Source organism: Artemia sp. Qi Xiang Cuo, chromosome 4 (genome assembly GCF_049724085.1).
Source record: "Artemia sp. Qi Xiang Cuo chromosome 4, ASM4972408v1, whole genome shotgun sequence".
Taxonomy (NCBI): Eukaryota; Metazoa; Arthropoda; class Branchiopoda; order Anostraca; family Artemiidae; genus Artemia; species Artemia sp. Qi Xiang Cuo.
In genome coordinates, this window is record NC_142797.1 from 9,784,847 (window position 1) to 9,811,699 (window position 26,853).

General features: G+C 35.3%; 1 protein-coding gene across 4 annotated transcripts in view; it reads right to left on the minus strand.

The window, feature by feature from the left end:
• glu (structural maintenance of chromosomes 4-like protein gluon) overlaps window positions 1–26,853 on the minus strand; it is a 93,753-nt gene that overhangs the window by 56,514 nt on the left and 10,386 nt on the right. For 2 of the 4 annotated variants that reach the window (XM_089088073.1, XM_089088077.1), the window contains exons 1-5: window positions 26,772–26,853; window positions 17,247–17,934; window positions 12,292–12,431; window positions 9,636–9,902; window positions 3,363–3,467 (exon numbers count right to left, since the gene is read on the minus strand). In XM_089088073.1, coding sequence (XP_088944199.1) covers window positions 3,363–3,467; window positions 9,636–9,902; window positions 12,292–12,431; window positions 17,247–17,934; window positions 26,772–26,801 — 1,230 coding nt within the window. In that variant the 5' untranslated portion in view covers window positions 26,802–26,853. Of the gene's footprint in view, window positions 1–3,362; window positions 3,468–9,635; window positions 9,903–12,291; window positions 12,432–17,246; window positions 17,935–26,627; window positions 26,720–26,771 lie in introns of those variants that run through there. The other 2 variants (XM_089088074.1, XM_089088076.1) reach the window with 2 other exon arrangements.

The window sequence follows — 26,853 nt, forward strand, 5'->3', positions numbered from 1 at the left end:
TTGAAAGTATAAAAAAGGTATGTATTGAAGCCTATATTTTCTTTTTGGTAAGAATGAAAAAGAAATAAAAAGTTAATCGTCAAAATGTTCTTGTTTTCTTCAGAATTTGTCTTGAAAGATACCTATTATACTGGGGGGTAATTACAAATTTGCTACGTGATTTATTTTCGCATTTTTTTTTCTCCAAGTACAAGCAGTAAGTATACGTCTCATAGTCTCATAGAATAAACTTAAAAAAAAAAACTCTAAACTTTTTAGCATGCTGACAAAAAGTCTGCGTTGCGCAGGTGCCGATCTCCCGATTCAATGCCATCAGCCGGGAGTGCAATGCATGGTTGGGGGGGGGGGGAATCATCCGACACTTCCCGTGTTTTTCCCCCCAGAATTCTCCAGGTACCCATTAAGAGCTAGACCGACTCTGGCTGAGCTTACAGGGTCACACCATTGGCCCCTGTTCCAAATCAAATAGCCAGCAACACCAGGACTCAAACCCCTAATAGACGCAGGAAATTTTTGAATCCACCCACTAAGTTCTCCAGGTCTCTTTACAAAGGATCAAGGCTGTATCCAGGGGGGGGTATAGGAATTGATCCTCCCCAAAATTTTTGTAAGACTTGTAAAAGCATAACAAAATACTTATTGATGTGTTTTTAAGTTTTTTACTGTACCCCCCCCCCCCAAATAAAATACTGGATGCGCCCTTGCCAAGGACAGTAAAATTGTCGTTTTCAGGAGACCCTATGACACAGGGCCTCAAGCAAAAATACAAAGGTCCATTTTACTTTATTATCCTAATTAAAGGTACCTAATTAATAACGCAATTTACCCAAATAAATGTAAACTACAATAATTAATGGACCTAAGAAGAGCCAAAGTCTTAACTAATGCTCTGGGCAGGGTTTTAGCACCAACTGAAGCTCCATAAAGCTATCTATTTTCCATTCTTAGCAACAAGCAAATTAAATTACAGGTGACTTTTTTTATGTTCTCAGCTTTTAGAGGAAACTTATCATGCTTCTAGGCTTCCCATTAGCAGAATTCAGGAAGTTCAGAACTTTCAAAATTTCGGCATCGTATCAGACAAAGAATTGACAAGGTAGATAAAAAGCTGACAATAAATGATACTTTTTACCAAAAACATATTTCCAACTTCCCATAAGATGGTTTTTTAAATAACATTTTACTATTAAGACTAATAGAGATAATAGTTACCATAAAAGGCAATTTCTTCTCACTAGCCAGTTTTTTTAAGTGAATTTTTTTAAATTTTGGTTTACTATGGGCCGTGGTTCGTTCTTTAACAGCTATTGCTGGAAACTTGATGAATTTAAGTTATATCCCTGGCCAAAGATTCAGATTAGCCTCAGAGAGGGATGCCTGGCCAAAACTCCCAGGCAAAATTCATCCCTGACAAATTATCTAGATTACCCTCAGAGAGAGATCCCTGGCCAAAACTCCCTGGCAAAATTCATCCCTGACAAATTATCTAGATTACCCTCAGAGAGGGATCCCTGGCCAAAACTCGTAACAAATTAGACGCTTTTATCTACTCTCGTCACAGACGTCAAGGATCCTATTGCGGTTTTTACCCATAAAAAAAAAAAAAAAAAAACAATAATGATAACAATAAAAAAAAAACATTGAAACCACTGAATGCTTAACTATAGTACAGAAAGAAAAATGTAAACGCAGTATAGCAAAAAAAAGGATTATAACTTTCATGACCAAATTTATAAATAAAAGTCTATTCAGTCTATTCTAAAGCGACAAACGCAAACTTTTCTCAGATTTGTGGCAATTATTTCTAATCAGACCGAAATTCCCTCCTCCCCCCACAAAAAATACTTTCATGAATTTAACAGACTACTGCCTATCAACAAATAATAATAAAAATAAAAAAAATGCAGCTTACATTACTAGAAAAAAAAAATCCAAGAGAAAACTTGACTTTTCTGCCTTCTTTACGAGTTGGGCACCATTTCCCTGACAGACAAAACATATATAATTTTGCAGAAATATTAACTTAGTAGTGAACAGTCACTTATCATTTTAAATTAGTCTCTTATGATTGTTTACCAATCTTAAAAAAATTAGAGCCGAAGGTAAAAAGCCATAAAGCGTATTGGTAAATTTCTATCTTGTAACTATTATTTTTTATCACCAAATATTTTCCCGCTATGACAAAAAAAATATCAATTCAATTGTAGTTACTGGTATTCTGGAACCTATTTCTCAAAACTAATTGTTTTTTTTTTGGAATTAATCCATTTTAGTCTTGAACTTTTGATTTAGCCAACAGAGAGCACAAATAACCAAGAAGATGGCAAAAACTTTGGGTATGATAACATAAATATTTTTAAAATGCATCTTTCACAAAAAATGAGTTTTCTGAACACTAAATGCTTAGAAAAGAACCTTTTGTATTTCTTACAGAAGATCTAAAATTCATTGATTACACGATTGGCGTTCGTTACACTAATGATTTTGTGTCAGTAGTTTTCTATTACTCATGGCATATTCAAAGAATGGATAACTGCAGAGTCCTAAATGCAGCAACCCAGGGCAGCCACAGGGATCTCGTCAGAGTGACACTCCAGGAATTAAACCAAGATGCACGTACCACAGAGATTTTTAAAATCCCCCCCCCCCCCCAGCCTCATTGGAAGGATATCATTACAAAATGAATAAGAAAAATGATTGTTGGCACCCTCTAGATGCTCTTAGCGGCAGAGGCAAAACAGAGGTTTAAAGTAAGTTCTGGTACTACTGTGCTTTTAAATTAAATAAAATACTAGTTTTTTTTTTAAATAAGCTTATTATTTTATCATAAATTAATAATCCTGCTAGTATCTTATTCAAGTTCTCTGGTCTAAAATTCTGCTCTAGCTTCAATAATCAGTCGTCAATATATCTCAAAATATATCTGTTTTTGAATTTACATTTACCTCTTCTAGAACATACATTTTGATTTTTCTTTCACTTGAACAAAGCCGAAATGAAGCCCTTTTTAAGATTGAAAAACTACTGGTTTTAAATTCCAAACGCACCTGTCCACCAGATACGCTGTACAGTATTCTAAAAAGAAGTCAAAAGTAAAACAATCACAAAGGGGGGCGGGGGGTCAGTGCCAAAGATTTTGATTCTGAGGGAAGACGGTGCAAAATTACGAAAATTTCCTTTTTAATATAATCTATAATAAAGTCTTCTTCATTTAAAAGATCATTTTTAACTTTGGGGAACATTTCGTGAATTAAGGGCTTTGGAGGAGGAAAGAAGCCACTGGACCTAATCCATAAAGCGTGAATGCTATGAAAAAAGCTAAGATTAGAAAGATTAGCTTAAAAAAGGTCATCAAAAGATACCTTTAGGTCAACACATTTCTTTTTTTCTTCTTCAACACTTTTCTTCAGTTTTTTCCTCTGATCATTGGCAATTTTCTGATCCTGATTCAGCTTTTCATCTTCGGTCTAAAATAATGCAAGAACATTATTCGATGATTTTTTTTTATAAAGCTCATGAAACTGAAATAACAAACACTTAAAAGCAATTGAAAAAAAATCATATGAAAGTAACCCACAAACCAGCTATAAACCAAAAGAAAAGAAAGGAATAAACAAACTAAATGTGTTCAAGATAGCACTGCGCTTCAGGGTTCCAACACAGTTTTAGTATACAGTTTATAGATGAGATTCTAATATCAAATTAAATAAAAAAACAAGTTTTTTTTCAACTGAAAGTAAGAAGCAACATTAAAACTTAAAACTTGCAGAAAGTAGTCTGTATGTGAGGGGGCTGCCCATTCCTCAGCCCTTGCTCTTTAAACTGAAGTCTTCAAGCTTTAAAAATACTTCTCATTCAAAATCAAGGGCCCTTGTATTTGAATAGTTTTTCCTAAAGAATCAGGAAAAAAAAAGAAGTCAAACTTTAGCACAAAGAGCGAAGGATGATGAAGGGGAAGCCCCCCTCATATACACAATAATTTCTGTTTGTTCTTAAGTTTTAATGCTGCGCCTTACTTTTATTAAAAAAAAACTTCTGTTTTTTTTATTCAATTTCTGACTGTTTTCAAATTATGCCAGAAAATTCTTCCCCCGTGTAAGATTTCTCTTGGAAAATTCCCCCAGAAACTTTCCTCCCTACGGAAGATTGTCCCCGTGGGGAATCCCCCCATCCCCGTAGAAAATTACCCCGAAAATTTCCGTAGATCCCAATAACAAATACGTCTACTATATGTGAACATTGTGGGCAAACTGCATAAATTACAGCCCTTTCCCCAGGGACAACGGAGGTTCATGTGATCACCAAGAGGAGATCTTAAAATTTTCGTAGGATAACTTTGGGGAAAAAAAGAGAGGAAGGGAGCCTAGACGCCCTCCAGTCACTTTAAAGGGGTCCTAGAACTTTTTATTTCCGTTGGAACGAGCTATCTCCTAATGTTCAAGGACTATTGGTTCGACACGATCCCACCTAGGAAAAGCAAAAACAAGCACTTAAGACCCATCTCAAAGACATCGAAATGAAACACCCACGTATCGTCAATCGTCTCAAAGACAGCCTTCCTCCTAAGATCTTTTGCCTACCTTCGCCGCTTTGGGATGAAAACTGAGATCATGGTTGTATGCTACAAATGCTACATTAGACCGCTCACTGAATATGCCTGCCCAGTGTGGCACAGCGCACTGACCATAGATCAAAGCGACAAAATTGAAGGATTGCAGAAAAGGGCCTGCAAAATAATACTGGGGAGTAGTTACGTTGACTATCAGATGAGCCTCAAAGTTCTGAAGTTGGAGTCCCTCAAAGAGAGAAGGCACACACTGGTCATGGACTTTGGACGAAAAATCCTCGACTCTGAAACACACCACGATCTACTAACGGACGTTGAGGCACGCCTAAGTCAGCATTTTACGAGGCTTCGAGAAATAACGAAAAATACAGCACATCTGGAACGACCGCCGATTCACTCATCCGAGGACTACCTGAAGTCATTTGGTCCATATTTCGTAAAACGCTACAATGGTGACCCGGAAAAATTGTAAATAAATCAAGTTTGAATAATTTAATTTTGTAAGTGTTTTTAAATTGTTTGACTTCCGCTGTTATTTTTGTTGTTAACAAGAATATTAAGGGAAAAATAAAGTGAATTTGAATAAACACGTATTAGTAATCTTTCTTCTGCAAAAAAAAAAAATCACATTTTTGTAGGTAGGAGCTTCAAACCTCCGAAGTTTATCAGATTCATATGCCGAATCTGATGGTGTGCTTTTGGTTCAAACCGCTTGACTTTTGGAGGTTCTTTCCACCGGTTTCAAAAACCAGGCAAATTTTCTCAGACTCATAGCTTTTGATGGGTACATTAAACTTAATGAACTTCAAATATTTGGAATCAGCATAAAAAGCCAATTCTTTTGATGTATCTATTGTTATCAAAATTCCGGTTTTTAGAGTTTTGGTTACTAATAGGCCGAGTTGCTCCTTACTTACACTTCGTCACCACAAACTGTTTAAAAGAGCAGTTTCGAACATAAAACTATTCATGGAATGAAAGGCCAGTTTCCACCACAAACAAACAAACAACAAACAAAGTGACCATCCACTACACAAACAACAAACAAAGTGACCATCCACTATACAAACTACAAAAAAGACACCATCCACTAAAAAAACAACAAACAAAGTGACCATCCACTAAACAAACAAAGTGACCATACACTATACAAACAAAAAACAAAGTGACCATCCAATAAACAAACAACAAAGAAAGTGACCATCCACTACAAAAAAATAAACAACAAACAAATTTACCATCCACTAAACAAACAACAAACAAAGAAACAAAAGCAACCACTAAACAAACAACAAACAAAGTGACCCTCCACTAAACAAAAAAAAAACATCAAACAAAGTCAAAAGTCACCATCCACTAAACAAACAACAAACAAAGTGACCACCCACTAAACAAAAAAAGTGACCATCCACTATAAAAACAACAAACAAAGTGACCATCCACTAAACAAACAAAGTGACCATCCACTATACAAACAACAAAGAAAGTGACCATCCACTAAACAAACAACAAACAAAGTGACCATCCAATATACAAACTACAAAAAAGTGACCATCCACTAAACAAACAACAAACAAAGTAACCAAAGCATCCACTAAACAAACAACAAACAAAGTGACCCTCCACTAAACACACAAAAAAACATCAAACAAAGTCAAAAGTCACCATCCACTAAACAAACAACAAACAAAGTGACCAACCACTAAACAAAAAAAGTGACCATCCACTAAACAAACAGCAAACAAAGTGACCATCCACTAAACAAACAACAAACAAAGTGACCAACCACTGAAAACAAACAACAAACAAAGTGACCACCCACTAAACAAAAAAAGTGACCATCCCCTAAACAAACAGCAAACAAAGTGACCATCCACTAAACAAACAACAAACAAAGTGACCAACCACTGAAAACAAACAACAAACAAAGTGACCATCTACTAACAATTGCATTTCTGCGAAATAGTAAGTGAAATTTATCAACAACGCGAAACGTTGTCAGAGGAGATTTTTTAATGAAATTTGAACAAGAAATTTAAAAATAAATAACAAAACCAAACTTACAAATTTGTTCATTTCAGAAATATCTGGGGGCAACTTTTACAGTTTTAATTTGCATTTTTGTGTATTTTGAAGTTTGTGCTATTTTGATTTTCTTTTACACATGAATCTTTACATTTCTAACCCGATTAACATGTTTTTTTTCCAGTTACGTTGCTGCTGCCCCGCCCTAGAACTTCAAATTTACATTAGATATGGCTGAAAAAACAGATGGTTGAAAAACAGTTGAAAAAATAGATGGGTAAAAAAGCAGTTGATCAAAGGTAGATGGTTGAAAAAGTTGGAAATAAACAGCCGAAAGGACAGAATAAAAGTCAAACAAGATGCAATTATCCATAATGTCTTGGAAAGATTTGGTTCTAATTCAAGAAGATTAATGCCGAAGCTTATTGATGATTTTGGTGATTACTTATTAATAAAGATTTCATAGGTATGACAGAACTTGCTCGATATGTAAGGTTTTGTGAACTGACTATATAAATTCAGGTTCCCCCCCCCCGCCCTTCATCACAGAATCGGCTGCCCCCCCTCGTATAAAAAAAGCTAAGCACGCCCATGAACTAACATAAATACAGTGTTTTGTCCTGCCTAAGCCACTTCATCTTCTTTTTATAAATTTTATTTTGTTGTTTTTCCTAAAAATTCTCATAATCTTTTAAAAACTCAAATTTTAAATTACCGATAGAAAATTTCAACTCAAAAATAGTCAAAATCTTCTTTCAAAAAGAGAAAAAAGTGGAAATAAGAAAGACAAAGAATGAAAGGGACAAGACACGTAAAAAAGAAGAAGAAAAGGAAAAAGAAAGGTAATGTATGTTTAAATCTTTTTTATTTTTACCATCCCGATCCGGAGCTAATATGCGACATGCAGTTCTTGCAAGTTCATATGAATGGTTTTGTGTCGATTTTGAGCAAATTTATTAAGCTGGTAAATTATTAATGCCGAAAATGAATTTCAGATTTTTGAACTACACCATTCTTTCTTTTACTCTTGGAATTTAAGAAAATTGTCACTGAGTTCTCCAAATAGTCAAGTTACCATTCATATTCGACTCCAACACTAACAATTAAATGTTTGGCGTCAAACTCTGACTCCTGCTTTTTAATATTAGTTTGTTGGAGTATCTATATGGATCTAAAATGGCATTGCATAGCTGGAATTCTCCACGATTAGAGCTCGATAATTTTCGCAAATTATCTTCATCCTAATTTGAAAGAGAAATAAAAAACGATCAAAAAATAAATACAACTAATATTTGAATTTAGCTTTTTTTTATAATTAACTTAGCTGATTTTTCTGGGGAAATACTAGATGGCGTTGGTTGTTTTCGTTTTTTCCCCGAGACTAGCTAGGCCAGGCAAATACCGCCTTGTATAGATTCAAACGGATCTGGGTACTTACAAATTACTAAAAAAAAACCTAAAATTATGCCTGCTAAACAGTAACCTCCTGTCAATCCGTACGCTGCCGAGACTTGGAACCTTAACCAGTAACACAAAAGTAAATTCTTTCTCTTGAAAATATATGTCTCCGAAGGATTCTGAATGTTTATTGGTCGGAGAGGGGTACAAACGAGACTACTCAGTGACTCACACACAAACTGTTAACTAACAAAATTGTCAGAGCGTGGAGAAGGAGGCACTTTGACCATACCATTAAAATATAGGACGACATAATCCCTATGCCATCCTCAAGTGGCAAGCAGTTGGAATTCGGAGGTGAGGTAGAACTAGAAATACGTTAAGGCACACATCCGACAATGTCCTGCTGTACATTGTACAAGACCTTACTGCACATTCACTGAGTTTTAATCAGGGCCGTATCCATGATTTTTTCCGGGGTGGGGGGGGGGGTCTTCTAAAAGAATTTTTTCGTGGGGGAGGGGGGGGGGTTACAAAAAAAAATTGAAAAAACGCATCAAACATCTGTTTACATTTATTTTGGTTATTTTTTTACGAGTCGGGAAAATATTTCGAAGGGGAGTGGTTCAAGCCTCCTAACCCTCCTCCTTTGGATACGTCCTTGGTGTCAATTTTTTTGAGTGTTCTCTTATATTTCAATACAAAATAAAACAAAAAAGAAATTTTACAGAAAATTTGTTGTAAAAATTTTTGAACCCATTTTTGGTAGCCTTTCGGCCGCTCTTAGCAAACAAGACAGCGAAAAAAGACAATAAAAGAGAGAAAAGAAAATAAAATACAGGGAAGATATTTTCTGTAAGAGTGAACGTAATTGTCTGGTAGTATCTACGACCACTCCTAGCAAATAAGATAGAAACAACCACAACAAAAAACAAAATAAGAAAAAAACAAAGAAATATTTATCTCACTGTAAGTCAATTGATTACATTTTTCAGGTTGTCTTTTCGGCCATTCTTTGCACAAAAGACGACTGGCAAAAATATTTTCTGTAAGTTTGTTCAAGCTTTTCAGGTAGTCTCTTCGACCATTCTTAGCATGTAAAACTACGAAAAAAAGAAAATAAGAAAAAAGAGAGAGAGAGAAAAAAAGAAGAACAAAACTCTCAATCTTACTCTAAGTTAATTGTCCAAATTTTTCAAATAGTAGGAGATAAGATATTTATTTCGAAATTTTTATGACAAGCCTTGAAGGCCCAAATTTGAATTTCGGAATCATAAAAAACAATACAAGCAAAAAAATTATAAAAAAAAACCTACACCTTGCCAATCAATTGGTAAGGTATACAATATCCGAGGTGGGCGGAATCTGGGCGAGGAGTGTCTTTTTGGGAATTTTTTTTTCCGTGCGAGGGTTTGCTATTGTGTTTTTTGATAAACAAGCGATTCCACTTGTCTTTTAAACCACTCTCGACTCATAGCATATAAGACAAAAAGAAAAAAAATAAGGGAGAGAAAAAAAAAAGAAGAAAAACAACAATTTTACTATAAGTAAAATAGGCCCAAATTTTCACGTAATCTTTTTGGCAGTTCTTAGCGCAAAAAATGACTAAAGAAAAATATATGCTTGAAGATTACTAAAATCTTACGGTAAGTTTATTGAACTCATTTTTCAAATAGTCTTGTCGGCTCTTTCCTTTTTCCAACTCTTCCTTCAAGTTATTAAGGACTTTTTCTTTATCAGATCTCGTAACTGTGGCTTGTTCAAGCGATTCTACTAGCTCCTTCATATCTGTTTGTTCCCTTTCCTTCAAGTCATGTAAATCCCTGATCTCTGTTTGCGTTTCAAGTGTTTTATATTGGAACAATTTATTATTCAATCTTACTATTTCATTCTCTTCCTCCATGAACTGTATCTGTAAAAGAAAGTTTGAATATGAGCCAAAAATCAAATTCCAAGGATCACTACTCATATTTTTAGAAAGAAATACTTTTCGAACTTCCCACTTAAGTCTCGTTTTCAGGCTCAGCGGGTTCGAACACGGGTTGTTCTCGTCTAGTGCATTAAGCGTTTTCACAAAGCGGGTTCTCGAGGAAAACACGGGGTTGAAACTTCACAGCTGTAAACGCTTGATGCTGAGGAATAGAATTTCCCTCTCAATTACTCGGACTATCTGTCTTGGCTTTCTCTACAATTAGCCATGTCTTGATGCCTACTGCAAACTGCTTGATTTTCAATTCAAAATCAACTGTTTGGGATCCTAACGAGCAAACTTCATGGGCTGTGAATTCAGGATGGTTAGTTATGTTTGAATTTATCGCCAATGAACGCAGAACTCGGGTTTGAACCTGGTATTTCTGCGGGTTCCAGATTCAAGGAGCCCGGGTTCCAACACGGGGAGAACCCGGCAGCTGAAAACGCTTAGAAGCGGATTCGTATTGAACCCGCAACCCTAAAAACGCTTGATGTAGAACTCGATAACAACCCGTGTTCGAATCCGGTGCCTGAAAACGAGGCTTTAATTTTTTTCTATCCGAGCAGCATCAAATAGAGATTTCATCTTCTTCTTTAGTAGTTTTTTTTTATCATACGAAGGCCATTTTTAAACTTGGCTCATTACAAGGGAAGCACACAACTTTGTATAAACACCCCTCTTTTGTCGATCCATAAAAAAAGAAGAAGAAAACACTACAATAATATCGTAAAAATCTTAGGCTTTCAGTTTAATCTGGTCTAAGACCCCCCCCCCCCCCGACACTTATACCTGGATACAGCCAAAAGTTGGCTGATTTTTTTTTAGTTAGTATTACTATTGATGAGAAATTAGTACAAAAGAGAATAAGAAAACCAACAAAACAGAAAACTTAGTGCTTACACTCCCGGCATTAGTGGCGGGAGCTGGGACACAATTATGAAAACGCAAACATTATAAATTTCCTAAATTTGACCAAATAAGAATTTTTATTATTATTATATAAAACATTATTATAATAAGATTATAATAAAATTTTATTATAATAAGAATTATTTTTATTATTATTATAGTGTTTAGTTAATAAGAGGGCATAAACTACGCATTATCAAAAATGAAAAAAGTGTATGATGAAAAACTAGATTAATGTAAATTGTTGGAAATATTACTTGATTAGACCATGAAAGAAAAGGAGAAAACATTCCATAGAAAATAAGGAAACTCTTGAGTGTGGACCTCCTGAAATACATCATTATTAGTCATTTATACTTTCTCCCGAGTTGCCGAGTAACAAGTTATCTTGAAGCCTTTGCTATGTTAGTTTAAAGGAGTATTTTGTTTTAAAATGGGTCTGAATGCTCTGAATTCAGTTTACTAAAACTTACACTGAAGATAAATTATCCTAAATACGAGGAACCGAAAATTTGAGACTACTAAATTATCTTCGTCAAGCCTTAAAGACAAAGAAAAAAAAATTATCCGAACGTCTGATCTTAATCAACAGTAAAAAATAAAAATAAATAAAATCATAATAAAAAAAGATAAAATTTTACGGTTTATTGCTCTATAGTGAACATTCCTGCCCTACTGGTCAAATTCTAATTTCAAACAAAATTTCTGCGACAACTAAAACGATTAATAAAAAATTCCAATACTTTACCGAGTAAGAAAGAAATAATATTCCGTACGAAAACAAGAACGAGAATGTCATATTTTGAATTAAATATATGCAACACAGGAAAAGCTGAATAATAGTGAGACATGAAAAAGGATCTTCGAAATATATTAAAGAAAATAGAAATGTGACAAAAGTAGCAATGACCAGAATTTTGTTTTCCAAACTTATCAATAGGGACATTTTATGGTTATTTGGGGCACGACAAAAAGAAAGAGTTTTCGAGCTATTCATTATAAGGGATCAGATCTCCTTTGTTACTTTTCAGTAAGGATTCCATTGCGTGGGAATCTTTTGAAGGAGAATAAATATGTTAAAGCCAATCTTCATTTGGCATTTTTCACAAAAACAAGAAGAAAATAGCACTTTGTCTAGAAAGGGAGACCAAATTTATTTTCTCAGTTTGTCAGAGTTAGAAAAAAAGAAACAAACACCAAATGTACTGATTTTTCTGCCACATTGCTGAAAATAAAACAGTGCATAGAAGTTGGTTCTGGGAAACATACCTTTGCGGATTTTCCGGAAATATGAAATACGAATTGGCTTCTAAACAAAGTTTGGAATCATTCCGGAAAATTAAATTATAGACCATTTTATGTAGTTCTATGTTAATAGGAGAGCCCCACGCCCCCCCCCCAAAAAAAAACAACAACTTACAGCTTCATCTTTTGGACCTTCCAAATCGTCCTTTTCCTTTTCAACAACTTTGAGACGATTAACTTTTTCAAGTCGTTGCTCGCCAAACTCTTCAACTCGCTTTTCTAATATTTCAAGTGGCTGTTTGTATCTTGAACTCCCTGAAAATTCAATTTATTTTTAATCGTAGTGTATTTTTGATTTTATTTTTTCAAAATAATATTTACATTCTCATACAGAAAGGCAAACGGCCATGAAAGGAACAAAAAAAAAAAAAAAAAAAAAAAAATCAAGACAGGAAATACAGATTTTACAGTTGTAAGTTTATCAACCAATTCATAAATATTTCAAGTAACAAGTTTAGTTGATTCCTTTCTCTCAGTTTGACGTTTTTAAGTTGTGGTTTATGAATGGTTAACTTCGACGTAATTAACTCCAAAATAATCCTTAAATAGTAGCCTTAAAATAATATAACGTGGTTTAAATGGGGTGCTACCATTTCATCTAACCGTCACAAGCACTAAACGTCATTTCGTCGACAAGGAAAATCCGTCAGAACCACTAACCGTCAGAACGTCAACAGTCATAACATCGGCACGTCAGGACATCCGACAGTCACAATTGCTACCCGTCAGAAGGTCGACACGTCACGACATCGACAAAATCCGTCAGGACATCGACAAAAAAATCTATAAGTTTATATAATAGTAGTAAATATATAACAGTTTAGAAACAAATTTCGACTATATATTAGCACATCAAGGGGTGGGGGTAAAGCATCGCATAAATTAAATACGTAACCTAACCTAACCTAGGTACCTTTTCCCTCCTAAACCCCAAAAAACTAAAGTTTTAAAATTTTAGATGTTATGACGGATTTTGACGATGTCCTGACCTGTCGATGTTATGACTGTCGACGTTCTGACTGGTAGCGATTGTGACTGTCGATGAACCGATGTGTCGATGTCCTGACGGTTAGTGGTTCTGACGGATTTTTTGTCGATGTTATGACGGATTTTGTCGATGTCCTGACGGTAGTGGTCCTGACGTGTCGATGTCCTGACGCCTTCCCAGTTTAAAATTAAGTTTCCGAATCTAAGTGTTCAGTTTCTCGAACTAAAACACCCTTTCAAACGAGAAACATCTTTACTTGTTCCAAAAGAGCAAAAACTAGGTGTTTTAGAAGTGACTACCTTCTTGTAGCAACTTTTCGTATCGGCATGGTTGACATAATAAAGAATTTATTTTGCAAGAAAGTATCCAGGTGTTTGAAGGTGCAGCCATCTATGGTTAGTGGGAGGTTCAGTAAAAGTGAGTGAGGCAGAATTTTAACCCAAACTTGTTGAGCTTCTGAAGATTTGATCATCTGACTTCAATATTTTTCACAAATAAAACTGCATCTTTATTAGAAAACATGCTAGTAAATTGCCTGCAACTTATAATTTTTGGCTGAAAGCTAACAAGCAAAATATATATTATTAGTAAATAAAAAATTATAAACTCTATAAAATATATAAGTTCTTGCCCTTAAAATACAGGGATGATATCAAAAATACCATGATTTCAAGAGTTACATCAAAATATTTGGGCTGACATGGTAGATGTCTTTCAAGAAACATGCAAGGAAGGTTAGTTCAAAATTAACAAGAAATTTAGTAATAATGGAAAAACTGAAATACTTTTTTCCTTTGATTGTACTAAGAACGTTATATTTCTCATTTATGCACCGACAAACTCTATACCACTGTATTATTTGGATGGGTACGTTTCCCACATCAATTAAACAAATTAAAGTATGTCAATTCAAATGGTCTTCTTAGTAGTAAAACAGCATGTGAATCACTTATGGGCAAATATAAGCATTTAGTAAAATTATCAGCTTCTGGTTTGTATGATTTCTACTCAATTTTTTTTTGCTATAAATCACTGTACGTGTGCTAAGCAATTAGAAATCTTCAAGAGTTAGTTGACCTCTTTCCCAACAAAAGGAGCCATACGTCACTTATATTTGACCATAGAGTAAAATAAAACAAAATAAGTTTGAAAAATTTTGCAAAATGCTAAATGTATTAGTGGCATCATGGTTGCAGCAACAGCTGCAACCATGTTGCAGACCGAAAGTTTGAAATGTGTGAATTGAAAAGTGAAAAAGTGTGGGCTCATGAGAAAAAATAGTCATTCGAAACTGATCCATTAATTCAAGCAACAACTAATGTAATACTTATGTAACTAATGTAACTAATGTAACTAATGTAATGTAAGCAACAACTAATGTAATAGTGAAAATTTGTCTTATGGAAATCGCAAAAAAAGAACCTGAGCCACGACAATGAAAAGCGTACCATTGGAGTCACATTTTTTATTACAAAATCTTCTGTTCAGTCTCACTTTACGCGTGGTAGTTTTGGGTGCCTTGATTGGAGTTGATTTGTTCTGGCTACTCTTTAATTTACAGAGGTTGTAAATTACGAAACACACTCGATCATGACAGTAGGAATACGTATAATACTTCTTGTTCAAGAATATTACATAAAATTATTCTGTAGTCATTACATCTAGTTATTACTTGAGTCTTGGGAAGTAAACAATGAAATTACATTATATTTTGCTTTCGTTACGTTTTGTTAACCAGCATTACTGCTTTTCACCTTTATTTACATTGTTCATTTTCTTTCCATCGTTCGCTTGTCTTATCTATTTATTATGTTTATTATTTTTCCTTTACTATCTGTGTAAAACCTAGATAATTCTTTTTCGTGATCACGGGCTCCTTGGACAAATATAAGCTTCTAGAGCCTATGACATGCTCTGTTTTTTTTTATTCAATCAAACAATCAATCAATTTATTAATACAAAATAACAACTATTATAAACTTAAAGTGGTTACTAAGCCCAAGAAGCTTTGCTTGTAATGTAACTGTTGTTAATAAAATTAAATCCTTTCATGAAATCGCACTTTCCTGCAACAAAAATATGATGTTCATGCTGATATCCGACCTACTAGGTTGATTCCGCTGAAGTTTTCGGCTTATTCTGTTATATGCCGTCATTACCTCTTCGGAGTTAAGGCTTTGCCTAGTTAAGGTTGGTCAAACCCTTTATACTACTAATAACAACCCATTCCAGCACTAGGCCACCTAACACAGCTGCACACGGTCCTCGTCCCCCACTTAAATCTACCACCCCACGCTCTAGCATTGAATAGACAACTAAAAGTAAGTCCTTTTTTTTACACAAGGGTGTCTGTTACTCTTGGGTCTGAACCCTATGTTTACTGGGTGTAATTGCTTTTTCATTCTGTAGTAACTCAGGAACGACGTAAAATACATTTGTCAGGTGAAATTTTTTTTATACGCTGAAAAAACCCGCATTAAATTAGCCTTGGAATAAAGAGAGAAAAGTAGGAATATGCGATAGGGCCAATTCTGTGGCGTTAAGCAAAATGGTCGTAATTCCACTTTCTATGATTTTACAGGAGAGCAAAATGAAAATAAAAAGGCACAATGAAAAAGTCTTTCTCACAAATCAGAATTTAAGAAACTTGAAACTTTAAAGACTGATTCCTAGTTAAGTTCTCGATCAGAATTCACTTGAAATGTCCAAATTGCTGAATTGTTCGTTACTTAGAAAATAAGGGACTTGCGCTCTTTTTTTAAGCCATTTTGGAACACCTTATAATTCGGTCATAATTAAATATCAACCCATTTGAATAGACGAATGCATATATCTCTTTGAGCCCTTATAAACCATATGCATAATTCATTTTCGGAAAAAAAGTGGACTTACGCCCATTTTGCTTAACGCCACCGAATTATCATAGGGGTCCAAAAAGCAACAGCTGCAAACTACACTAAATATGTACACTTTTCTGCGTATTTATACTAGTTCCTTGAAAGGTTTCGTCCGACGGCAGTAGCCTATTTTAGGCATAGCATTAGTTAAAAATATTTCCAAGTTAACCTCTTTTTGCAGGGATGCAGCCATTTTTTTCTTCTCCTTCTAGAGAACTAAAATATGTTATGGATTCTTGATAGAACCTTAGTTTCTTTCTATATTGTTTAGCCTAGACAAGTTTATTAATTAATTTAGACTGACGTCTTTACAGGTCTTTAGCCTTGAGACTAGAATTTTATAAGAATTTCATTTTAATAAGCAATGAAGCTTAAAATTAACGTATTTTATGCTTATACTATAGAATAAGTTATAATGTAGAAACTGAATATTTAGTTTTTATGAAATTATTTGACATTCAAAAACTTGTCCTGATTCTAGTTAAACTTTTAAATTAAATTTAAACTTTTAATTTAATGTAAAGACAAATTTAAAGACGTTTTATTACAATATAGTAGCTTCTTAAAAGCATGCTTTATAGTTTCGAGAATTTGGCCTTTGGTATACATTGCCAAAGATCATCATTTTCGGCCAACCATCTAGGGCCTAATGAAAAGTAAGTCATCCCCAAATGGGAGGGGGGGTCAGGAGGTCGTAAGGAAGGATTTAAGAGAAATTGTAACTTCTTGGGAGGGTGTAAAGAGAGGGACTTTGAATAGGTTAGGATGGAGGGTTAGCATGGTAGCATGTGTAGCTGTGTTGGCCTAAGGTGGCTTTGTGCTGTAGTGAGTTCTTAGTAGTAGTAATATTTACGTCACTCAGGTTAAAGTGGAATAGATGAAAAACATAAAATAAAAAAACGAAAAACATGTGGATTCCCAAATTATATCCTCAAGATATTGAAGCATCCCACAGTCACCTTCTCAATGCAATTTTTTGAAACTAGCTTTGAAGAATTAAATCCCTGCTATGATACCATGGGACAATGTACCATGGTACACCAGTACCATGGTACTCGATTCCTGGCACCTTTTATTACCTAGAATTTGGGCTAAGTTTTGGTTTTGCCTACTTAAGTCACTCCTGAAAAATTTAAAAAAGCATAGACGAAAGAATATAAAACAAAACTAGATATGTGGACTCACCAATTATATCCTCAAGGTATTCAAGCATTCCACAATCACCTTCTCCTTGTCCTTTGGGTTTCATCATTGCAATCTGTTCAACCTCCCCTTGAAGAATCAGAAACCTGTTATGATCCAAGTCAATTCCATGTGACCTAAGGAGTTTTGCAACCTCTTTAAACTGAACCTTTCTATTATTAATTTGGTAAAAGGCGCTATTATCTCTGTTGACTGTTCTCGAAACAGAGAAATTTGTGTTCGGTATAAGTTCATAATCCTCACCACCCTTATCAATAATGGCTTGAAAATAAACGGTTACTGTACCACTTTGAACATTGGGATATTTGTCCGAATTATGGAGGAGGTAAGACAGCTTTTTTGAACGAATTTTTTGTGCTCTATAGCCAAACACAAACAACATGGAGTCAATGACATTGCTTTTTCCCGAGCCATTTGGCCCAACAATGGATGTAAAATTCTTATGAAAGGGCCCTAAGACCTGTGTGTTTGCATAGCTTTTGAAGAAACGGTTTTCAATATGAGTGATAATCAAACGGGGTCCTTTGTTTTCCAAGGTGCAGGTAGCAGGTGGGGGTGGTGGTATGTAAATGTCACCAATAAAACGTCCACCCTCTTCCGGCTCGAACTCATCATTGTCTTCAATGTCCATTGGTTCTTGATCAGGTGCACGGTTTTTCTCTAAAGACATCTGCAATTAAATAAAATTTGTTCATTTATTTTTAATAACATTACTTGTAGAGACACCATTTCATTAAAGTTCAAAGGGAGGCACAGCCAGTATTCTGTTTCAAAAGAGATCCAATTCACCTCAGATGAGAAAAGAAAGTGTCTTATTTAGTTATTGTATGGAAAATAAGGGTATACTTTTTTCCTGTTTTGCTGAGGGTGATACCTTAAGAAACTCTCAGCAGCACAAATGAGAGGCAAGAGATAATGTTGTTGCTGAAATCACTACCTATTACAAGACTTTTGAACCTTTCCTTAAAAATCAGAGGAGGATTATATGACCCCTACCTGCCTTCTAATAGTGTTTTGTCCAATATTGATAAGTTAAGATAAGGTATTTATTCCAAAAAATCAATATCACAAGCCCAAAAGGGCTGAATTCAGACTTCAGAGTAAAAAATATCATGATAAACAAAAAAAAACTGGAAAAATGGCAAAAAATAATAAAACGATAACAAAAAAGAAAACTCTTTATGAATAATCGTTCGTAAGTCAATAAATCGACTTACTTAATTCCAGTTAAAAAAGAATGTCAAAAATTGCAGTTACATAGTTCAAAGAAGAACAAACCAATCAGATTGTGCGGATCAGACTATTTCTAACATGTAACTATTACTGTAAGTAATGAGCTGTCGCAGTAACAATACTGAAAACTTTCTGCATACAGCAGAAAACTGCATGGCCAGATTTGCTGATACTGACATTTGGACAGAAGTTCTTAGAAGCAGTTAAGAGCTAAGTATGGAGCCAAGCCTCATAACTCTAAGCTACTCTTTATCTTTCAAGAAAACTTAAATTAATAAGGGAGTTCAGAACTAAAAATCCTTGGACAAATACGAGTAAGGTTTAACAAACATTTCTATTTAGGTAAGTTTGACCCATATAGCCTACAAGCTCTAAGAAACCAAATTTGTTCCATAAATCAAGCAAAATAAATAACAAAAACAATGAATATAAAAAATTAAAGAAACTAATAAAATATAGCATACAAAGCAGCATTTCGAAAATTATAATAAAACAAACTTTGCACAAAGGCTAAATGAAAAAAAGGGGAAGAGAATCCACTTATTTAACATTCTAATTATAGTGAGGAGGATAGATATTTTATATATTTCTGTCGAAAATTTTTTTTTTCCCAAAAAACATCCAATCAAAATTTTGAGATAGCCATTTTGTTCAACGTAGTTGAAAATTCAGGGAATTAGGTCTTTTTGGATGACCCCCCCCACAGTCCTCAGGGCAAGGGGTTGTAATTTTGCCCTGGGGGTATATACGTTGTTTTTTTTATAGAAAGTCTTATCGTAGAAAACTTCAAAAAGTGTTCATTCGATTGGAAGTGGAAAGGTCTAGTGCCCTTTTTAGAAGTCAAAAGTGAATGGAAGCTGGTTAACATCTCCTTCACGCCCATCATTCTTCAAAACACATCCAATCACAGCTTTGTGTTAGCAATTCTGTTCAACGTAATTGAAACTTCTGGAAATTACGTCTTTGAGCAAGACACCTCCCCCAAAGTCTTCAGGGCAAGGGTTATAAGTTATATCCTGAGGGCATATATGGTTCTTAAGGAGGAAATACTCTTATAAACTTCAGAGGGCTCATTTGATTGGAAATTGAAAGTTCTAGTTCGCTTTTAACATCAAAAGATATCGGAAGGTAACCAGCCCCCCCCCATACTCTTTTTTCCCACATGCATCCAATACAAATTTTGAGATGCCTATTTTGTTAAAAATAGTTCAAAGATAATAAAACAAAACTCAGTTGTCGACACAACCTCCAGCGCCCGGGGGCAGGCGTTGTAAATTATGCCCTGGGGGCATATATGGTTCTTATGGAATGGATGCTTGTATAAACTTCAGATAGGATTCATTTGATTGGAAATTGAAAGTTCTAGTTCAGTTCTCGAGAGTCAAAAGAGATTGGAGGCAACTAGCCCCCCCCCCCGCCCCCCTCAACGCCCCTTTTTCCTGAACGCACCCGATGAATTAGCATTAACACAGTGCATTTTGATTTAATCTTAAGGCAACATTTAGTTTTTAAACATAATAGGCAAAAGGGAGGGTGGGCGTGGGAGGGGGATTAGTTGCCCTCTAATCACTTTCGACTTTTAAAAAGGGCATCAGCCCTTTCTATTTTCAATCGAATTAGCCCTTTTCGAAGTTCCCACGACAACTCCTTCGATACGAAGTGCAATGGTCTAAACAACAACAACAACAAAAAATAATACATTATACCCACATCGATCTTTACTATAAAAATGTCAAGCCTTCCAATCACTTTAGACTATTAAAAAGGGTACTAGGCCTTTCGATTTCCAACCGAAAGAGCCCTTTTTGAAACGACAACGCTTTCTATAAAAACATTATATGCCCCCAGGGCATAAATTACAACCCTTACCCTAAGGGCTGTTAGGGTGGTTGTCATCCTCTAAGACCTAATTTCCAGAACTTTCAACAACGTTAAACAAAATGACTATCTCAAAATTTTGATTGTATGTGTTTGGGGAAATAGTGGGTGTGAGAGGGGCGTTAGTCACTCTCCAATCACTTTCAACTATTAAAAAGGGCACTAAGCATCTCAATTTCCAATTTAACAAGCCTCTTTTGAAGTTTTATGACAACTCTATCTCTAAAAACCTTATATGCCCCCAGGGCATAACTTACAACCTTTGCCCTGGGGGCTCTGGGGAGTTTGTCATCCTAAAATACATAATTTCAAGAACTTTCAATTACTTTGAACAAAATGGCTATCTCTAAACTTTGATTGAATGTTTTTGGGGAAATGGTGGGCATGAGATGGGGATTAATCACACTCCACTCACTTTCGACAATTAAAAAGAGCAATTTCAATTTAAAGTCAAATGAGCCCTTTTTGAAATTTCTACAACAACTTTCTATATAAACCTTATATGCCCCCACGGCATAACTTACCACCCTTGCACCGAGGGCTCTGAGGGGGTTATCATTCTAAAAGACCTAATTTTCAGAACTTTCAACTATGATGAACAAAATGGATATCTCAAAATTTTGATTGGATGTGTTTAGGAAAATGGTTGGCATGAGAGGGGCATTAGTTGCTCTCCAATCACTTTCAACTATTAAAAAAGGCACTAGCCCTTTCAATTTCCAATTGAATGAGCCTTTTTAAAGTTTCTATGACAATACTTTCTATATAAACCTTATATGCCCCCAGGGCATAACTTACAACTCATTCCCTGAGGGCTGGGGGCAGAGGGTTTGTCATCCTTAAAGACCTAATTTCCAAAACTTTCAACTACATTGAATAAAATGGCTATCTAAAAATTTTTATTGGATGTGTTTGGGGAAAAGCTTGGCGTGACAGGGGGGTTAGTTGCCTTCAAATCATTTTTGACTATTAAAAAGGGAACTAGCCCTTTGAATTTCCAATTGATTGAGCACTTTTTCAAGTTTCTACAACAAAGATTTCAATAAAAACCTTATAAGCCCCCAGGGCATAACTTATAACCCTTGCCATGAAGACTGTGGGGGGAGTGTCCTGCTAAAAGGTATATTTCCTGAACTTTGAGCTACGTGGAACAAAATGGCTATCTCAAAATTTTTATTGAATGTGTTTGGGGAAATGGTGGGCATGGAAGGGGTGTTAGTTGCATTCGAATCACTTTTGACTATTAAAAAAGGCACTAGCCATTTCAATTTCCAATCGAATGAGCCTTTTTGAAGTTTCTACATCAATACATTCTATAAAAACCTTATATGCCCCCAGGGCATAACTTACAACCCTTGCCCTGAAGGCTGTGTGGTGGAGGGGGGAGGGGGGTGTCGTCCCCAAAGACCTAGTTTCCAGAACTCAAAACTACGTTGAACAAAATGGCTATCTCAAAATTTTGATTGGATGTGTTTGGGGAAAAGGTAAGGAGGAGAGGGGGGGGGTTAGTTGCCCTCCAATCACTTTTGGCTATTAAAAAGAGCACTAGCCCTTTGAACTTCCAATTGAATGAGCCTTTTTTGAAATTTCTACAACAATGCCTTCTATAAAAACCTTATATGCCCCCAGGGCATAACTTACAACATTGGCCCTGAGGGCTGTGGGGGAGTGACCTCCTCAAAAACATAATTTCTATCTGGAAGTCAACTACCCTGAACAAAATGGCAATCTCAAAATTTTGATTGGATGTGTTTTGGGAAATGGTGGGCATGGAGGGGGTGTTAGTCGCCTTCCAATCACCTTTGACTATTAAAAAGGGCACACGCCACTCCCATTTCCAGTTGAATGAGCCGTTTTCAAAGTTACTATGACAACTTCTTTGATACGAAGTGCCCTGCTCTAAGGGAAAAAAATAATAAATAATACATTGTACCAACATTGTTCCCCAGAGCATAACTTAAAACCCTCGCCCTGAGGGTTATGGGGGAGTGTCCTCCACAAAAACACATTTCCTATCTGGAAATCAACTATGCTGAACAAAATGGATATATCAAAATTTTGATTGGATGTGTTTGGGGGAATGATGGGCGTGGGGGTGATGCTAGTTGCCCTCCAATCACTTTCGACTGTTACAAAGAACACTAGCCACTCCAGTTTCCAATTGAATGAGCCCTTTTTGAAGTTTCTACAACAACTCCTTTGATAAAAAGTGCCCTGGTATGGAAAAAAAATAATACCTTGTGCCAACATTTTTCTTTACTTAAGCAGCGCAATTGTTCTGCCTATGATCAGAAACCAATCTTAATAACCAATACAGGGTAAAACTGCAGCCTATGGTTTTTATGGTAAATTCTTTGTTTTCTTGAAATTGCTTACTGCAGGATGAAAATACTGTTCATTGCACCTCTTGGTGTCTATTCAAAATGTACTAATCACCACCCTTACAAATATATGCCAATCTCCATCATGGCACTAAATATAGCACTAGGCAGTAGTATACAGCACATGAGCTCAATGCAGCTCTTTTCCAGTGGAAGTACAGCAAAAGAGTCTTCAAAGCCCTTGAAAACTCTTGGTCATTCTGATTATGCATGTTCCACAATTAAAATGAGCTGTCAACAAAAGAACAAACAAGTTACAATGTCTCTTCACAAACAGGTTGACATGAATAATTAACAACTGGGGGTACTCTGCAAAATTGTGTTGTCCTATCCAGGTGGTTGGTGTGCATAAATTACAGTCTTTTGTCCTTTGTGGCTGGGGTTTTAGTCCTGGTATTGTCAATCATTTCGTTTGGGGCAGGGAAATGTGGCGCGATTCTGTAAGCTAGGCAACAGTTGACCCAGCTCTTATTTGGTTCCTGGGGATCTCTGGGGAAGGTCAAAATGAAGGGTGGGTGAAAGAACAGAATGATTAACCCCAGTTGCACTTCCTGGCTGAATGGCAACACAACCAAGATCAGCACTGCAAGTTTGGACTATGAAGTCTAGTGCTGTCAACTTTATCTTTTTTGTACTTCACTCCATGTAATTCATATCCACATTTTCACCACAGCATATTTTAAATTTTGTTATTAGTTTATTTAAAAAAAAAATTATAGCACATTTTCTAAGTAATATTACTGCTTTACTCTTGCTTGCATCACAATCCATCATATTATTAAACTACCTACAAGGGACTTCATAATTGTAGATTTGTTTGGCAAAAATGAGAGAAAATAGCTCGAGGACAAAGTTTGATAAATGATTTAGATCATCAACTGTAATAGTCCTACATGTGAAGTGAGACACTTCATTTGCCATTAATCAAACGTCATAAATTGTTAACTACTTGGTGTTTAAGTTGAAAATACATCGGAATTGTAGCCTATATAATGTATGGAGTCTATATAAACATTATAAATTGCCAACTACTTGGTGTTAAGCAGAAAATACATTGGGATTGTAGCCTACATAACATTTGGAGGTTTGTTTCACAAGGGGTTGCAAACTGTTAAATGAAGATGTTAATGATCTTTGTAACTGTTTTGCAATGCAATTGCAGCACACAGAAGAGGGAGTTGTTGTTATCCAACCAGTGAACAGCTTATATTGATTTTGGAAGAGTGTCAAGACTTAAGGTAAATCTTGAAACAAGCCAATGGTGAAGGACATGGCACTTAGCATCCTTGAATTCAATCAGACAATTGACCAAGCAGATCAAGATTATTTTGCAAAATGGTGTGATCTTCACATGAGAAGGCTGGTCCAAGAAGTTTTGAGTTCCTGGTATAGAGTGGTAGTTTACTGCTAATAGTAAAAGGAGCATCAGTAAAAACGACATTAAATATGGCTTCTTTCCTTTAATGTTTCAAAAATATTACCATTTCCTTTTTTCATAATAACCCATAACACCAATACAGCATGAAGGGCTTGACATCATCTCCCATACCACTTCCAATTTGAACCAGTAATAAACACATTGGAATCTCTTTAGAAACATTTTGAACTATTGGTCTCCAGGGCAAATTTAAGGCTTTGACTTGTCAGCAGAACCATGACCAGCCAGTCACAAAAGAATCTTCCTAAAGCTATAAAAGCCCCTTGTGAGACCAGTCCTGGACTTTGAAACCTGCCTTGCAGGTCCCTTTGATAAAAGAGATGTATAGTGGATTGAAGGTGTACAGAGTTGGGCCACTAAATTTATCTCTAGGATTGATGCACACATTCATAGGCTTTGTGCCCCAAAGCTACCATTGTTGATTTTCCAAAGCCAGTACAGCAAGAAGCTACAAACACATAATTATGCCAACCAAAAACAAGCTCTTTATATAGCTTGCCAATAAAACACAAACTTGACATCACACAAAGAAGAATCAAAGACAACAAGCCAAAGATGAATCAATGATTGGAACAGTTTGAGTGAAGGGACTATTTCTTCAGTATAGCATATCTAAGGAAGCTTAGTGAACATGTTGAGCTGCTTGCAAACCCAATATTTGCCAGATATCAGTTTCATAAACTGAACCAGAGAGACAATGAATCAATAGAATACTACCTTACTGAGTTGCTTGTTATAGCAAAGGAATGTGTATTTGAAACAACAAGTGACCTGGCTGTTTTTTGCACAACTTGCTGTGCAAACATACAGCTTGCTGATCAAAGACAGAGTTGACATCAATCAAAAAGCTTCATAAGCCCTCACTTGACCCTTAAACCAGACATATTTCTTCTGGTTCAATGAGGAATCAATCAAGTCAAGCCAAAGAGGAATTAATGATTGGAACAGTTTGAGTAAAATGACCATTTCTTCAGTATTAGCTGAGGTTTACAAAAGCAGACTTGACATAGAATAGGATACCAAGTCTTCAAGGTATGATTAATATTGCCATTACCAATTTTCTGCAACTAGATTAAGTGTATGCATAATGAAAAGTGTGCCAGTAAGCTGTAAACATAGTGATATCCTATTTTGTTTATTTTTATTTGTGTATTGTATAAAAATCTACAAATATTAATGATGGAGCTGAACAGATCCAGCACTTTACTCCAAAGGTGAATTAAGATAATAGTGTAGGACCCAATAAACTTCATTGAGGAACCCTGCTTGAAACTTGAATCAAAGAAGTAAGAATTTACTTCTTGCCAGAGCCATCAAATAGAAAACATTGAGATGACATGTGAATAAAACCAAACATTCAGAGCAGGGATTTCTCTTCAAGCATTATAAACTAATTATACACTTATAAACTAATTGTTCCTAAAAGTGCATTGCTTCACTTTACCTCCCCTCACTGCTGGATAAATATACAACCCAATTCATAGCCTATACTCCTGTTAGGCTATAGGCTATTTAGAAGATCAAATGTCATATTTAACAATATGGAAATCTACCAAAGTAGAGAGGAAAAGATTAATGCTAGGCTATTAGCCTAAACAATATAATGTGGAGTGTATATTTATACATCAGGTGGGGGAGAATGGTAGGTGAAGTAATATACCTTTTTTAGGAAAGAGTCAAGTCATTATCTATGATTGCTTAAAGTAGTTTCCAGATTTTTTTAGGGTTCTCAAGTGTGCCTCTGATCTGCTCCTTTACTTAACATGTGTTGCAGTCCTGGTAGGCCTAGGCATGTATTAACGAGATGAAGGTTGGGTGAAATTGTAGTTTGGCTTCTTTTCACTATCTTGGAAAGCGGTTAGATTAGGAAAATAAAACTTTCAGTAATGAATCCATGGCCAAAAACATACTCTGGGAAGGTATTGCCAAGGTTCCATGTTAACCCTCTTCTGAGGTAAATATTTACCAAATCATATTATTGAGTAACAACTAAAGTGAATATACCATTCAATGGCTTTTTTTATGCTGATTACAAATATAATAATCATTTCTATCAGAAATGAATTTTAGCCCCCCTCCCTATATATGCCAATTCAGGGTATATATTTCTACATTAGGGGAGGTAAAGTTTAAACTTACCTCCTATTTACATCAGAAATAAAATTTGCCCCCCCCCCTAATGTAGAAATATATACCCTGAATTGGCATATATAGGGGGGGGGGGGCTGAAACTCATTTCTGATAGAAATTATTATTATATTTGTAATCAGCATAAATAAGGCATCAAATGGTAGCCTATATTCACTTTAGTCATAACTCAATAATATGATTTGGTAAATATTTACCTCTTCTGATTTCTAGGCCAAGTCTTTGAAATTGCCTACTTAACAGGTCTCTATAACTTTTAAAATTTTGAAAAAAACAATATTTTACCTTAATTTTCATTTATCAGTTTCTTTTTCTCTGGTTTTAGTTCTAAAAATGCAATTCTTGTTATTTAGGTAGAATTTTAACCCATAGGCCTATCAATGTTTTTTTTTTTTTAAGTTAGGAAATGTATTTGCAGATCTTTGATACCTCATAGGCTAAATTATGATTAAGCAACATTGTGAAGCTGAAAACAGTTTTCTTGTAGGCTAGCCTACTTCATTTAGGTAAG